The sequence below is a fragment of the Ailuropoda melanoleuca genome, chromosome 17 (assembly GCF_002007445.2).
Source record: "Ailuropoda melanoleuca isolate Jingjing chromosome 17, ASM200744v2, whole genome shotgun sequence".
Taxonomy (NCBI): Eukaryota; Metazoa; Chordata; class Mammalia; order Carnivora; family Ursidae; genus Ailuropoda; species Ailuropoda melanoleuca.
In genome coordinates, this window is record NC_048234.1 from 13,718,209 (window position 1) to 13,730,632 (window position 12,424).

A 12,424-nucleotide genomic window follows, 5' to 3' on the forward strand; every position below is an offset into this window, starting at 1 on the left:
TTGTACAAATAGAATCTTGGTAGGAACCCACGGAGATGCTGGCTCCTTTCTAGGGTCCCAGAGAACACACCCAGGTCTGACATCTGGGGGCACACAGATCCAGCAGGCTGCTAGGCTGGCCCTGCTGAAGTACTAGATCCTACATGTTGGGTACCTGGAACTGGCATGCACTTTGTTCAGTGCTCTGTTACATATACGATTCTCTTGATTCTTTTAGGAGCCTTAGGAGAACCAGCTTCCTTGTAGGAACGTGGGAAGGGGAGCTTCAGAGTTCCGGACCTTACTTTGGCATCTGGCTTAGGAGTCTCAAGTCTGGCTTCTGCCAGGGCTTATCATATTTCACATTCCTTGTTTTCAGTTGCTAAACTATGCGGTTTTATTCTTCACAAAGCCTGTTCTCTGAGGATTTTTAAAAATCAATTTAGGATAAAAAATAGAAGTTCCAGAATTCTGAAAACTGGAGGGTTTTTTTTTTTTTTAAACCGTGCAAGAGGTGAAAGAAGTAATGACCATGTCTTTATATTCACCTCACCTCGGGAGCTTGTTTCTCCACTCCTGCCGATCAGTTCCTACTCACACGTCAAGGTACCACCCCTTCTGGAAAACTCGAGCTACTTCCCCGTGTCCTGACCAGAAATGAAGTTCAGATGTCTATCTGTGCTCCCTTAGTCTTTCATAGTTACTGCCACGTTAGCGTTGTATTTCTTTCTTCCTTGTGTTAGAATGAGTTGATCTTATTTTCTTCATTAAGTTTTTTATTAACAGCTTTATTGAGACAATTCATACCTTGTACAGTTCACCCTTTTAAAATATATGATTCAATAATTTTTAGTATTTTTAGATTTGTACAGCCATCACCACAGTCAGTTTTAGAACATTTTCATTCCCTCAGAAACAGACCCTGTTTTTGGTTACATTGACAGTCACTCCCCACTTTTCCTCTTTTCTTCTCCCCACAGCCCCAGGCAACCAGGAATCTTTCTGTCTTTATAGAGTTGCATGTTCTGAGCATTTCATTTACATGAAGTCATACTATGTGCAGTCTTCTGTGACTGAGTTTTCACCTCGTGAGATGTTTTCCTGGTTCATCTGTGTGGTAGCGTGACGTATCAGTACTTCGTTTCTTCTCTTGGCTGAACAATATTCCGTTGTGTGTGTGACACATAAAATACCACATTTTATTTATCCATTCATCAGCTCCTGGACATTGGGTGCTTTCCGCTTTTTGGCTCTTAATGGATAGTGCTGCTCTGAATATGTGTTTACATGTTTCTGTGTGAACATATGTGTTTAGTTCTCTTGAGTATATCTAGGAGTAGAATCGCTGCTTTGGAAGTGAATCTAAATTTTGAACTGCAGACTGCTTTCCAAAACAGCTGCACCATTGGACATCCCACCAGCAGTGTGGGAGCATCCTGCTTTCTCTGCGTCCTTGCTAATAACATCCGTTCTGTGTCTGTCTTTGGTTCTTGCCCTCCCAGTGAGTGCGAAAGGGTCTCTTATTAGGGTTTTCATTAGCCTTTCCCTGATGGCCTCTCATTAGATTTTAAATTGTTTTAGTTTAGAAATAGTTGTATCTCTTTTATCTCCTGAAACACCCATACTATTTTCCAAATATTAGCTCATAATATTTAAATTTATGAGCCTATTTTTAAGAATTTCAATGAAGGGGGATGTGGTCCTTAATATTTTTTTTTTTTTACTTCTGTTGAAAGTGTGCTTTGTCCACACATTACTGTTTTGCTCTGCTACCCTCACCCTTGTATCTGAAGCTGTCACAGGTGCACATACATTCTGTTTCTTGCCCTTATTACTAAGCCCTACACACCAAATACCTTGATGACTGTTAACTAAGTGAATGAATGGAGTGTTGTTTGTGTTCTTTCTGAATTGTTGAGCTTATCCTTGCGGACAGGTGGGTGTTCTGTTTCTGCTAATAACTTACTCAAAGAAATAAAGAGCACTAGGGGCTTCATTTTACACTTTATCTCTAGTGAAATGCTCACCACTTGAAAACTCCTACAATAAAGTTTTACTTCTCTGGTCCTGGCCTGTTCTCCACATTGTCAACATTTATTGTTTGGATTCCTTGTGCAGGTTGCCCCATCTCTCTTTATTCCTTATCTGAGGAACTCTGAAATGAGAGCTGGTAAGTCAGGAGAGCTCATCATAGCACTACCATCATCTTCATTACAAGGCATACTTAAAATACTGCAAAGTGATCGATTAAATAATAAGTGCATCTAAGGCTTTAAAGAAGGTATTAAAACTTGCCCAAATTGTAAAGGAACTCCATTCAGCTTTAGCACTAATTAAATGAATACTCGCTGGTGCACATACAGGTTTCTACTCTATCGCGGTAGGAAAACACAAGTGAATGATGCTGGTGTATTATTGTGTGCTAAGTTAACCTTGTGAGCAAAGCAGTTATTTATAAGCAAATCTCTATGTAACTATAACAACAACAAAAATTTTCCCTAGCGAATTTACTATAAAAACATTTATCCCAGTTAAAATGGAAGACAGATTGTTTTGGACAATTGCTGAAATCTGTAAAATAGGGATTGTGATGAGACAATTTGGTGTTTTTTAGTTATCCAAATACATGTTTTAGAATTTTGCTGCTTTGGTGCCCTGAGAGAAAAACAAAGACCAGTTGATTTCATGAAACTACAAGTCTTGGATCCTTAGTAGAATGGACTCTTTTGAAAATCAGAAGCATCTTCTGTTGCTCTCAGTGGTAGGGCCAGGGAGGTGGATGTCATGGTGATAAGATTTCACATACAAGTGTGAAAGCTTTTCTGGAGATCAGGTCAAAGAAAATAGTTGACTCCTAAGTGGACGGCTGCCCGTTACATGAACGAAGCCCAGTCATCTCAGCCCTGTCTTCCTCCAGTTCTCGGCTTCTACTGCTGCTGCTTTCATCACTCTTAGAAGAGTTAACACCACTAGAGATGGCATACTTCCTTTTTTCCTCAGCTTGATAGTACTGTTATGTTTAAAGTTTAGTTTTTTATTCCCACTTGTCATTCTAATTTATATTTCTAAAGACTTTTCATTTTAAGTAAGTTTGAATCCTATGTAATGATGCAAATGTTACCAACAACTTAAATTCAGTCCGATCTTATACTAATACGTGATTCTAGATATATTACTGTGAGCCTTCCATGTTTACTTAAATTAATACTGAATAACACTATTGCGTAAAATCATAAATGTGTACCTACATAGGTTCTTGCCATTCTTGACTTCCGTAATAGTGAGGGCCAGTGTTTTCTTCTGTTTCTTCTTGTTCTGGACCTTCTTGGTGATCTTCCTGTTCTTCACTATCAGCGTCATCCTGAAATCTCCTGAAAACTTGGGTCTTCAGTTGTATTGTTTGACCATTGGTGCTTCTTTGCTCACCATAATAAATAGTGTGTATATGAGGGAAGCAGAGGGAAACATAGGAGCTTATTGGCTCTTTTAGCTTATTTTGGTCCATACGAATGTACGTTAAGTGGTGGTAATGCAGTGGGTCAACAGATGGACACATCACTGTAATATTGATATCTGAAAAATACAAGTTAGAAGTTAATCCTGCTGCATTACGCCTAGATTCCTACATTGGATTTTATTAAAATATGAGATATAGTCTTACTAAAATACTTATAGGTAGAATTAGGTTTAATTAGTTTTTACAGTAATCAAATAATAAAATGAAAATGAAACTACAGATGAATTATATGTTATCAAAGTAAGTGATGGCTTTCCGACTGCACCTGTCCTGGTGAGCACCGGGTGATGAGGGGAAGTGCTGAGTCACTGTGTCATACACCTGGAAGTAACACAGCACTGTGTGCTAAATATACTGGAATTAAAATGTGAAAAAAATGGTGGCTTTGTTGGCTATTCAATTATTTGTTACATAGTAAATTCTTAGTAGAAATAATCTCAAAAAGAACAAAGTAAAATACCTGTAGTCCCAACTACTCAATACTCCTATTTTTTCCATATACTCCACAGTACTACTTGTCAATGTTCAAGGTGATAACATTTAATAGAAAGAAAAGACTATAAACTTGGGCGCCTGGGTGACTCAGTTAAGCTCTCCTCCCCCTGCTTGTGCGCGAGCTCTCTCTCTCTGTGTCAAATAAATAAATAAAATTTAAAAAGACAAGACTGTAAACTTTATAGCACACTTTTCTGAGGCCAGCTTTGGCCATTTCCCTAGCTACTTCAAATCAACTATTTTCAGCGATATGTAAAGCATAGATTTTTTTTTTTTTATTCTTTAAAAGGTCAGCATAAGGCACCTGGGTTAAGTGTCTGGGCTCAGGTCATGATCCCAGGGTCCTGGGATCGAGTCCTGCATCGGGCTCCCTGCTCAGCGGGGGAACTTGCTTCTCCCTCTCCTCCCTGCTCATGTTCTCTCTTGCTCTCTCTCTCTCTTTCAAATAAATAAAAATCTTCAAAGATAAAATTAAAAGGTCAACATACTATTGTTTTTGTCTTTAAAAAAAGATAATGAAATTTTACATACTTTCAATTTCATTATTTTCTAGGTAGAGGTGTTGTAAATTTCTTGGAATATAGAATGCTTGCTTCAGTTTGTTGTGTCCAACATTGAGCTCTATAAGGTTGGAAAGATTAAAAATATTATATGGGATGTCTTGTAGTTTGTTGTGTGACATTCGTAGAGCCTGAAGTTTGGGAATTTCGTTGAAGTAATTTTCTGGTATAGAAGAAATTGAATTATTTTCTAAAGACAGATACATAAGTGAAGAAGGCAGACCAGGAGGCATTGATTCTAATCTGTTATTACATAGGTTGAGCTGCATTAATTTTTCCATTTTGGCAAGTATCTTTTCTTGTAACATGGAATCCTCGAGATGATTATAACAGAGATCAAGCATTGTCAAGTTTATTAGCCCATCCATGGCATTTGTCTGCAATCTGGAGATCTCATTGTAGCCAAGAAGAAGTCTTTCCAAAGACTTGGGGAGAGGAAATGGAAATTCTTCTAAATTGTTATGCTGTAGATGAAGTTGTACTAGATTTGACAACTTAGCAAACACACCATGATCAATCTTTTGAGATGTAATTTTATTGTGGCTGAGGTTGATTTCTTTAAGATGAGTTGCGTTGATGAATGAATCTGCAGTCACAGCCTCAATTTCATTGAATTGAAGGTAGACCTGCTGTATGTGTGCTGGGACACGCGGGATAGTCTTGAGTTTGCGATTGTCACAGTACATTGATGATGGAAAATCAGGTGGACAGAAGCATTCAGTGGCACAGCCTAACATATACTGATGAAAAGGAACTTGAAAGTCCTCATTTTGATTAAATTGGAATTCTGGTTGGTAGACATCGTCTGGGTCTTGATCATAATCTTCATCCCATTGATAATTTTCATATTGGCAATATACTTTGACTCCAAAAAAGAAGAAAAGGACAGATGCTAGACTTAAAAAGCCCATGTTCTTTTTTGTCCTATTACAAGGAGAAAGCAAATAAATTGTGGGAAAAGTGAGTGAATCCTAGAATAATTTTTGTGTAAATTGACAGTTACATAAAATGCATAATATCTATATCTGTACTGAAACATATAAAAGAATCCAGAATAAATGGGCAATGCTCAAACCAAAATTAATGTTTAAATAGCAAGAAGGTGGTATTAAATTAAAAAAAAAAAGGCAACGTTTTGCATTGAACTAGACTACATAGCCATCTTTGAAGAGAATCCTAGTTTGTCTTGCTTACTATAGATTTACAATGATAACATGACCTTCCTAACCCCAAAGCTGGGTACTCCCTCCACTAAAAATGCTGAGTGTTCCACTAACTATTTGGTCCCTTCGGTGATGGTCACTACCTATGAGGGGAGACACTCTCAGTCTTAGTTAACATTAACCAACATTTTCTCACTGCAGCTTCTGTTTGTCGATGCGGTTTTCTGCCCTTGGAAGAGCATGAAACATTCCCTTTTATGCAAGAGCTTGAGATATTAAAAATAGCTATCGTCTTTCCTCTTAGTGTTTCTGTCCAAGCCTAACCATGACTTCAAATTTTCCCCCATGAAACCGTTTCCAGAATCCAATTATTTTGTCTCTGACTCCATTTAAATAACTGCCTCAACTCCCAGAAACACACAATATTTATAGTCTACAAACTTTTAGCCACTAATAGGTTATTCTATACATTTTTCTTTCTTTCCATTGATATTTTTGAGTGAAGTCCTAGATAAACAGATATTGAAAACACACTGTCTTGTCTCCAGGAGCTGAGGTCTGGTGGAGAATCAGAAAGACACGCACAGTAAAGGGAGTAGGAGGGTGTGTAGGGGCATGATTTAAAGAAGGAAGGGAGCACTCAGCTTGAGAAAGACTTAACTTGAAGTTGTGAGTGGTGGATGGTCTACTGGACAAGGAGCCTGAAGACCTTTATTTCCCGCCTGTCACTTAGGATGGTCAAGGCACTTAACATGTCTGCCTCTTGCCTCATCAAGAAGATGAGAAATTAATTGCTTGCCTGCTTATCTCAGCTGGTGGTTGTGACAGTCATGTGAGATATGCATGTAAAAGTGCTTTGCAGGGGCACCTGGGTGGCACAGCGGTTAAGCGTCTGCCTTCGGCTCAGGGCGTGATCCCGGCATTGTGGGATCGAGCCCCACATCAGGCTCCTCCGCTATGAGCCTGCTTCTTCCTCTCCCACTCCCCCTACTTGTGTTCCCTCTCTCGCTGGCTGTCTCTATCTCTGTCGAATAAATAAATAAAATCTTTAAAAAAAAAAAAAAAAAAAAGTGCTTTGCAGATTAGAAAGTGATCCAGATGGAATAAGTTTGTTATTTAGGTAAAGGTTAAAAGGGGGGAAATAAAAGAAGAATCTTATCTTTTTGATTCTGAGGCTTTTTTTCTGTACCTCTCTCATTCAGGGTTTCTTGAGAAATAATGTAACGTGTCCTTGTGTGTCATGAACTGACTTAACTCTATCCGGTTAGCCATTAGAGTCATTACAAGCTATTTTTCATCATTGGGATAACTGAAAAAATAGTTATTTAAGTCATTGTCTATGACAGACCCCATTTGAGAAACTGTACCCTGGACCCTAACATCTTAGATTTTTTGTTTGTTATTTTCTTGTCAGAAACTAAAAATGTGTAGAATGTAATTACGTGTAAATGTGGGATTTGGAGTTTGTATTTAAGTAGAGTCAGGGGCCCTTGATCTTTTCTTCCCTCCCCTGCACCCAGAGCGTGGGCCTTGTCATTACCAGCATGCAGCTCCTTCACACCCTGACTTGTCTTTATAACTTACTTCACGTAGTAGCTCCGACTGCAGTAATTCCTCAGTTTCACTGGGACCTAAATATGTGGATCCCACTGTGTTTTCACTGCCCTTCATTCATACCTCCCAGTGCACTTGGTTCCTCTCAGCAGCCTGGACCCCACAGCCCATCACTGTTGTCACTTGTTTGCACAGGCCCCAGACCCTCTGGCCCCTTTCATCCTTATACTCTTCTGGTAAACTCCAACCCTGTTCCTTCAATTGTCAGTCTACATGCAGCCTGACTCATGCAGCAGAGTAAGTGGAGAGAAAACAGACCAAGCCAGCTGGTGTCACTTTAAATTCATGACCATTCATTGCTGCTCAGGACATGTCCTTACTGCGTTCCTTTTCCCTTGCTCCTAGACAAGCCTCTAAAGCCTCATTCCCCACCAGGTTGGGATGATGACCTTGCTGCTGCTGCCCTTTTTTTTTAACCAAGAAGATAGGATCGAACAAAACAATCATTTACTCATATAGCGTTTTGTTATATTCAGTCTCATCCCTACCTACAGAATATGTCAAAATAGCAATGGTTTGATCTTTTAAAACAACCTGTGATTTTTAAACTCAAAGTTCCGTTTTACAAATCTGAGTAGACTACATGCATTGTTCCTCCATATCTGTGGGATTCATGGCGGATGTGACATTTGAACTAAACTTTGAAGGAATATTAGGGTTGTCATAGAGGAAGACTGGGAAGATTTCCAGATAGAAGAGATGAGCAAAACATGTAAGCAGCAAAGAGTAGGGTGTTTGGAAAGTAGTGGTTAGCTATTGAAGGAGCAAAATAAGGCTGTCGCAGCTAATCTGGACCAGAATCTCGGGGTCTGAATCCTGACCTGTGCAGTCTGCATGCAGGGAATCAACACCTAATTTAATCCATTAAGGTAGCTGAGCCATGATCTTCACACTGCATTGTTAGTGGGTGAAGGAGGAGAAAGTCCTGCGGGAAGTGTGGTCTCACCCCAAAGGGCAGTGTTCTGTACTGGCTAACCCATGGCGCTGGGAAGCTCCCATTGGGTCTGCTGCTTTAGTGACCTGTGCTAGATATTGTATGTGCACATGGCTAGTTAACCACCTTACAAATAGTAGTAGTTACTTAGTTTAGTTGAGTTACTTCAGTTAACGATGGACTGCAATTACTTCTGGGGGGTGAAGCACGGTATTTGGTGGGGAACACAGAGATGAAGATGTGAAGATGTGGTCCCCTCTATAAAGAGCATACAGTTTATGGAGAGACCCAACATGGCAAACCGTATTCTCAGACAAAGGGAAGTAAGGTTTACCACCTAGACCCCAGTGCCATGGGTGCAGCGGCTTAATCCTGCTTGGGGCAGACAGGGAAGTCTTTGTAATATCATTTGGTCCAGATCTTTGGAGATTAGGAGGAATGGGTAGAGAACATCCTATACATTTTACTCACTAGTTGATAATATTTTATGTGTTAAATTTGTAGTATTTATGGTGCTCATTATAGTGAGCATATTATCTTTTTAAAGTACAGTCATACTTCCCTTCAGTCTCTGCACCACAGGGCTCTACTGTAAGGTTGCTGTGTCTCACAAAGGTATGCGTAAAAGCACAAGGACAGAGGCATGCAGCTGCGGGGGCGGAGGGTGGACAGGGACGGAGGGGGTTTCGGAAGCCGACTGTTACACAGATGAACTTTGAAATGAGCATTGCTCCTCAGAGCTCTGAATTTCATCCTTGTATTAAGAACAGTAGCAATAATCAGTTAGTAATCTTACATTTGAGAATGGAAGTTATGACTCTATTCAACAATTAGAGACATTATTGTGGAAAAAGGACTCCTGGGTGATAGTTTTGATCCTGCTCTTAAATGCGTCCCTTTGACTTGGGATCAAGACCTCATTATGGGAGTCTCCCTGAAAATAAAGGGATTCTTTAGTGTTGGCCGCTTTTGGTCTTCTTGGCCACCTATGAAGACAGACTTTCCCTAAGGACAGTTTCTCTTCTGAATCATCCCCTGAGGACCTTGGCTCTGCAGCCCAGCTTGATCCCACTTTCTTTGACCAAGTCCAGTTTTCTGGTCTGAAATCAACCCTGTCTCCATCCACACGCCCGCTATTTCCTATTCGCCTTGGTCTTCCACTCCATCCCTGGTGAGTTTCCCTGTTATAATGACCTCTTACTTCTTTTTATCCAGATTTTCCATTCAGCTGATCTCTTCCCAGCCATTTGCAAAGCACATTTTTAGTACTTCTGCCTTTCATGTTCTACAATTTATGCCTCATTCCCTATGGGGTAGCTCATAGCAAAACAGTACACTCACCGTCAAACCTCCTGACCTAATTTCTGGCAGAATCTAGTACAATTCGCAGTGTATAAGTACTCAGACATTTGTTGAATGGATGATTGGATTACTAAATTACAGATTACATCCTGTCAGCGATGCTTGTCATCGCTACTAATGCTGATTATTTCTAGGTGTTACTTTGCAGCAGTGGTTTCTTTAAATGGACACGGTCACAGAGAACATGGCTGTTCTCTCCTAGTGGTGTCTCCCATCACAGCACGCTATTCCCGTTACAAGACTAGTAGAAAAATAACAGATGTGAACAGGAATCTTTAAAGCAAAGGAAATATATGTTACCGATTTTTAAAAATATCCATTAATGTGAATTTTTCCTATTATAGCTGTAAATGTTTCTATGTTGTAACATTTCTCTTACTTGGGAAAAAGCACTTGTGCTTTCATAAGGAAGTTCTAATTAAAATGAGATCGAACTTTGTTCTGGAAAGTTTAAAGTAGTTGGAAAGCCTCATTGCATTTTATTGTTTTAAAGACTCAATTGTTTTGTTGATATGCCATAGTAACTAGGATATAAGAAACCGGAGTATTAGTATATGGACTCAGATTTCTTTCCAAAGCAGTTTTAAATTTAACTCTATAAATAAAGTAAAGAAGTGTACATTCCTATTTTACACCCAGGGCCTAAGGAAGCAGGACTCTTTTACTATTAAAAATATGAAAGTTTCAAAATTATTTTTAGCCATAATACATTTAAATTTTAATTAACTGGAACTCAAGAAACTGCTTCCTTTAGTACTAGATAAAGCACTCACATCTTCCGTTTCAGAAAGAAGACAAATGAAAGCAAAAACATGTTACAATCAGGGATTTGGTCAACAGAGAAATCTTAAGAAAATTTCTAGTGAAATCGGTACAAATATCATCGTTCTTCCCTACAAGCAGAATCTGTCACCCTGCCCAGATGTATGGCTCACAGGCATTTGCCAGTTTTTGTCATTTAAAGTTGAGAGTGAGAGAGGATACAAAGTGATGCCATTAACCGAAGAATCTTTCATTCTGGATTAAAAAGAAATCTAAACAAAGATTATTTATTGGGTAAATCTTAAGTTAGAAAATTAAAATCATTATATTACTGTTTTCTCTGAATATTTTTCCTAATCAAATTGTAATGTAGCTTTTATCAGATATTGCCTCCAAATATTGTGCTTTTATTATCTATTTTAATGTTAAACAAATCAAATATACTTAAAAAATTTTAACAGTAGGAACAGATTCTTAAAAAAATCGAAAATTATTTTATCGTCATACCTGTTGAGTTTGCTTTAGTTTTCAGGGGTTGATGAATTTGCAAATCCTGTAAATTGAATCAGATATTCCTAAATTCTTTAACTGAGTCTCTTAAAAATCCACAGTAACTGTGTGTCCAGACAGGGCTGTCCTTGAATTACTGTAGCAATTTAAGCAAATATAATCTGCTTGGAAAACACTTGGGTTGAATTAAAATTATGTATTTCTTTTCATTATCCAAAACTTTGTGGATTCAAATTGAGATGCTTGTGCTGTTGGTCAGATTTATGTGGCTTTCTTCCCTTTCTTTTCCCCTTAATTTTGGTTTGAGGTGTGGCAAGAATTTCCTCTAATATGAAAGGCAAACAGAACTAAATGAAACAGCATGTACTGATTACTGTTTTTATTTTCATTTTCATGCCAAAGAATTCTCCAAATTAAGGTCCCCTGTAACTTGGAGCTCAGTGTCTCAGCAACTTAAGGTGGAACTCAAGAATGGTCTTAAAACGTCCCTTGTCTGAAACCTCACGTTCACACCAGGGCTTTCCTTTATGAAGACAAGCAACCAAGATTAGAAACATATAGCTTGCATATCTAGTTCACTTTTTTTTTTAAGATTTTATTTATTTGAGAGAGAGAGCACGAGCAGGGGGAAGGGCAGAGGGTGAGGGAGAAGCAGGCTCCCCTCTGAGCAAGGAAGCAAGGAGCCCAACCACACAGAGCTTGATCCCAGGACCCCGAGATCATGACCTGAGCCGAAGGCGGTTCCTCACCGATTGAGCCACCCAGGTGCCCCTCTAGTTTACTTTTTAAACGAAGGGACTTGTCATTAGTGACACAGATTAAATATATAACTTTCCCACACGAAGAATTATACCTTCTTTTCTGTTCGCTGTCACCGTTCTCTCCTTCGTCCCAAATATATGCGCTAGAATGCCTGCTACAAACCTTTTAAACAAAAATTAATCTGGCGATAGGATTTAGTGTCTTGCACTCAGAGGGTAGATCTCTAATTTGCCTCTTTAGGTTCGTATAAAAGTAAGTTTATAGTACTGACTGAGATGGCATTAGAAACTTCTGTTGCCTTTATTTTGTAGATTAGAAAATCTCCTCACTGAGTGTTTTCTCCTGAGGAGTAGTGGTTAACTGCTTCAGTGCTACATTTTCTTACTAGTGTGTTTTTTTTATTTTAAACAGAGAGTTAACTTGTATTTCTTGGCAGTGAACTTTGAGTTCATGCTTTGGAAGACTCTTTAAAGTTTGTAGAAACTAATAAGGTAAAGTGAATCCCGGAATTTGTTTTTGTGTCCTCAAATAGTGTTTACCATTAGATTTTTACAAAGAAATCACAGGGTTTATTTTGTTATACTTTGGGTTTTTTAAAAGCATGCTGTGTTTCAAGTGATGGTTGGCAAGACTATAAAAATCTCATCTATTATTTGAGACACTGGTATGTGAAACATGGCCGACTGTATTTGGGCCAAGATTTCATCTTGTTACTGATCTTTTCCATATGTTTCCTATTAGTCTTTGTTCTTAAACCTCAGGCTTC

General features: G+C 38.8%; 2 protein-coding genes across 6 annotated transcripts in view; one reads left to right on the forward strand and one right to left on the reverse strand.

Moving 5' to 3' along the window:
- CENPP (centromere protein P) overlaps positions 1–12,424 on the forward strand; it is a 234,751-nt gene that overhangs the window by 97,865 nt on the left and 124,462 nt on the right. The gene's annotated exons all lie outside the window — the stretch shown is intronic.
- On the reverse strand, positions 1,149–11,218 carry OMD (osteomodulin). Its single transcript, XM_011235352.3, has 3 exons — positions 10,894–11,218; positions 4,523–5,475; positions 1,149–3,552 (listed from the first exon to the last, which is right to left on the reverse strand). Exons 2-3 carry the CDS (start codon positions 5,460–5,462, stop codon positions 3,224–3,226), a joined length of 1,269 nt encoding a protein of 422 aa, XP_011233654.1. The 5' UTR covers positions 5,463–5,475; positions 10,894–11,218; the 3' UTR covers positions 1,149–3,223.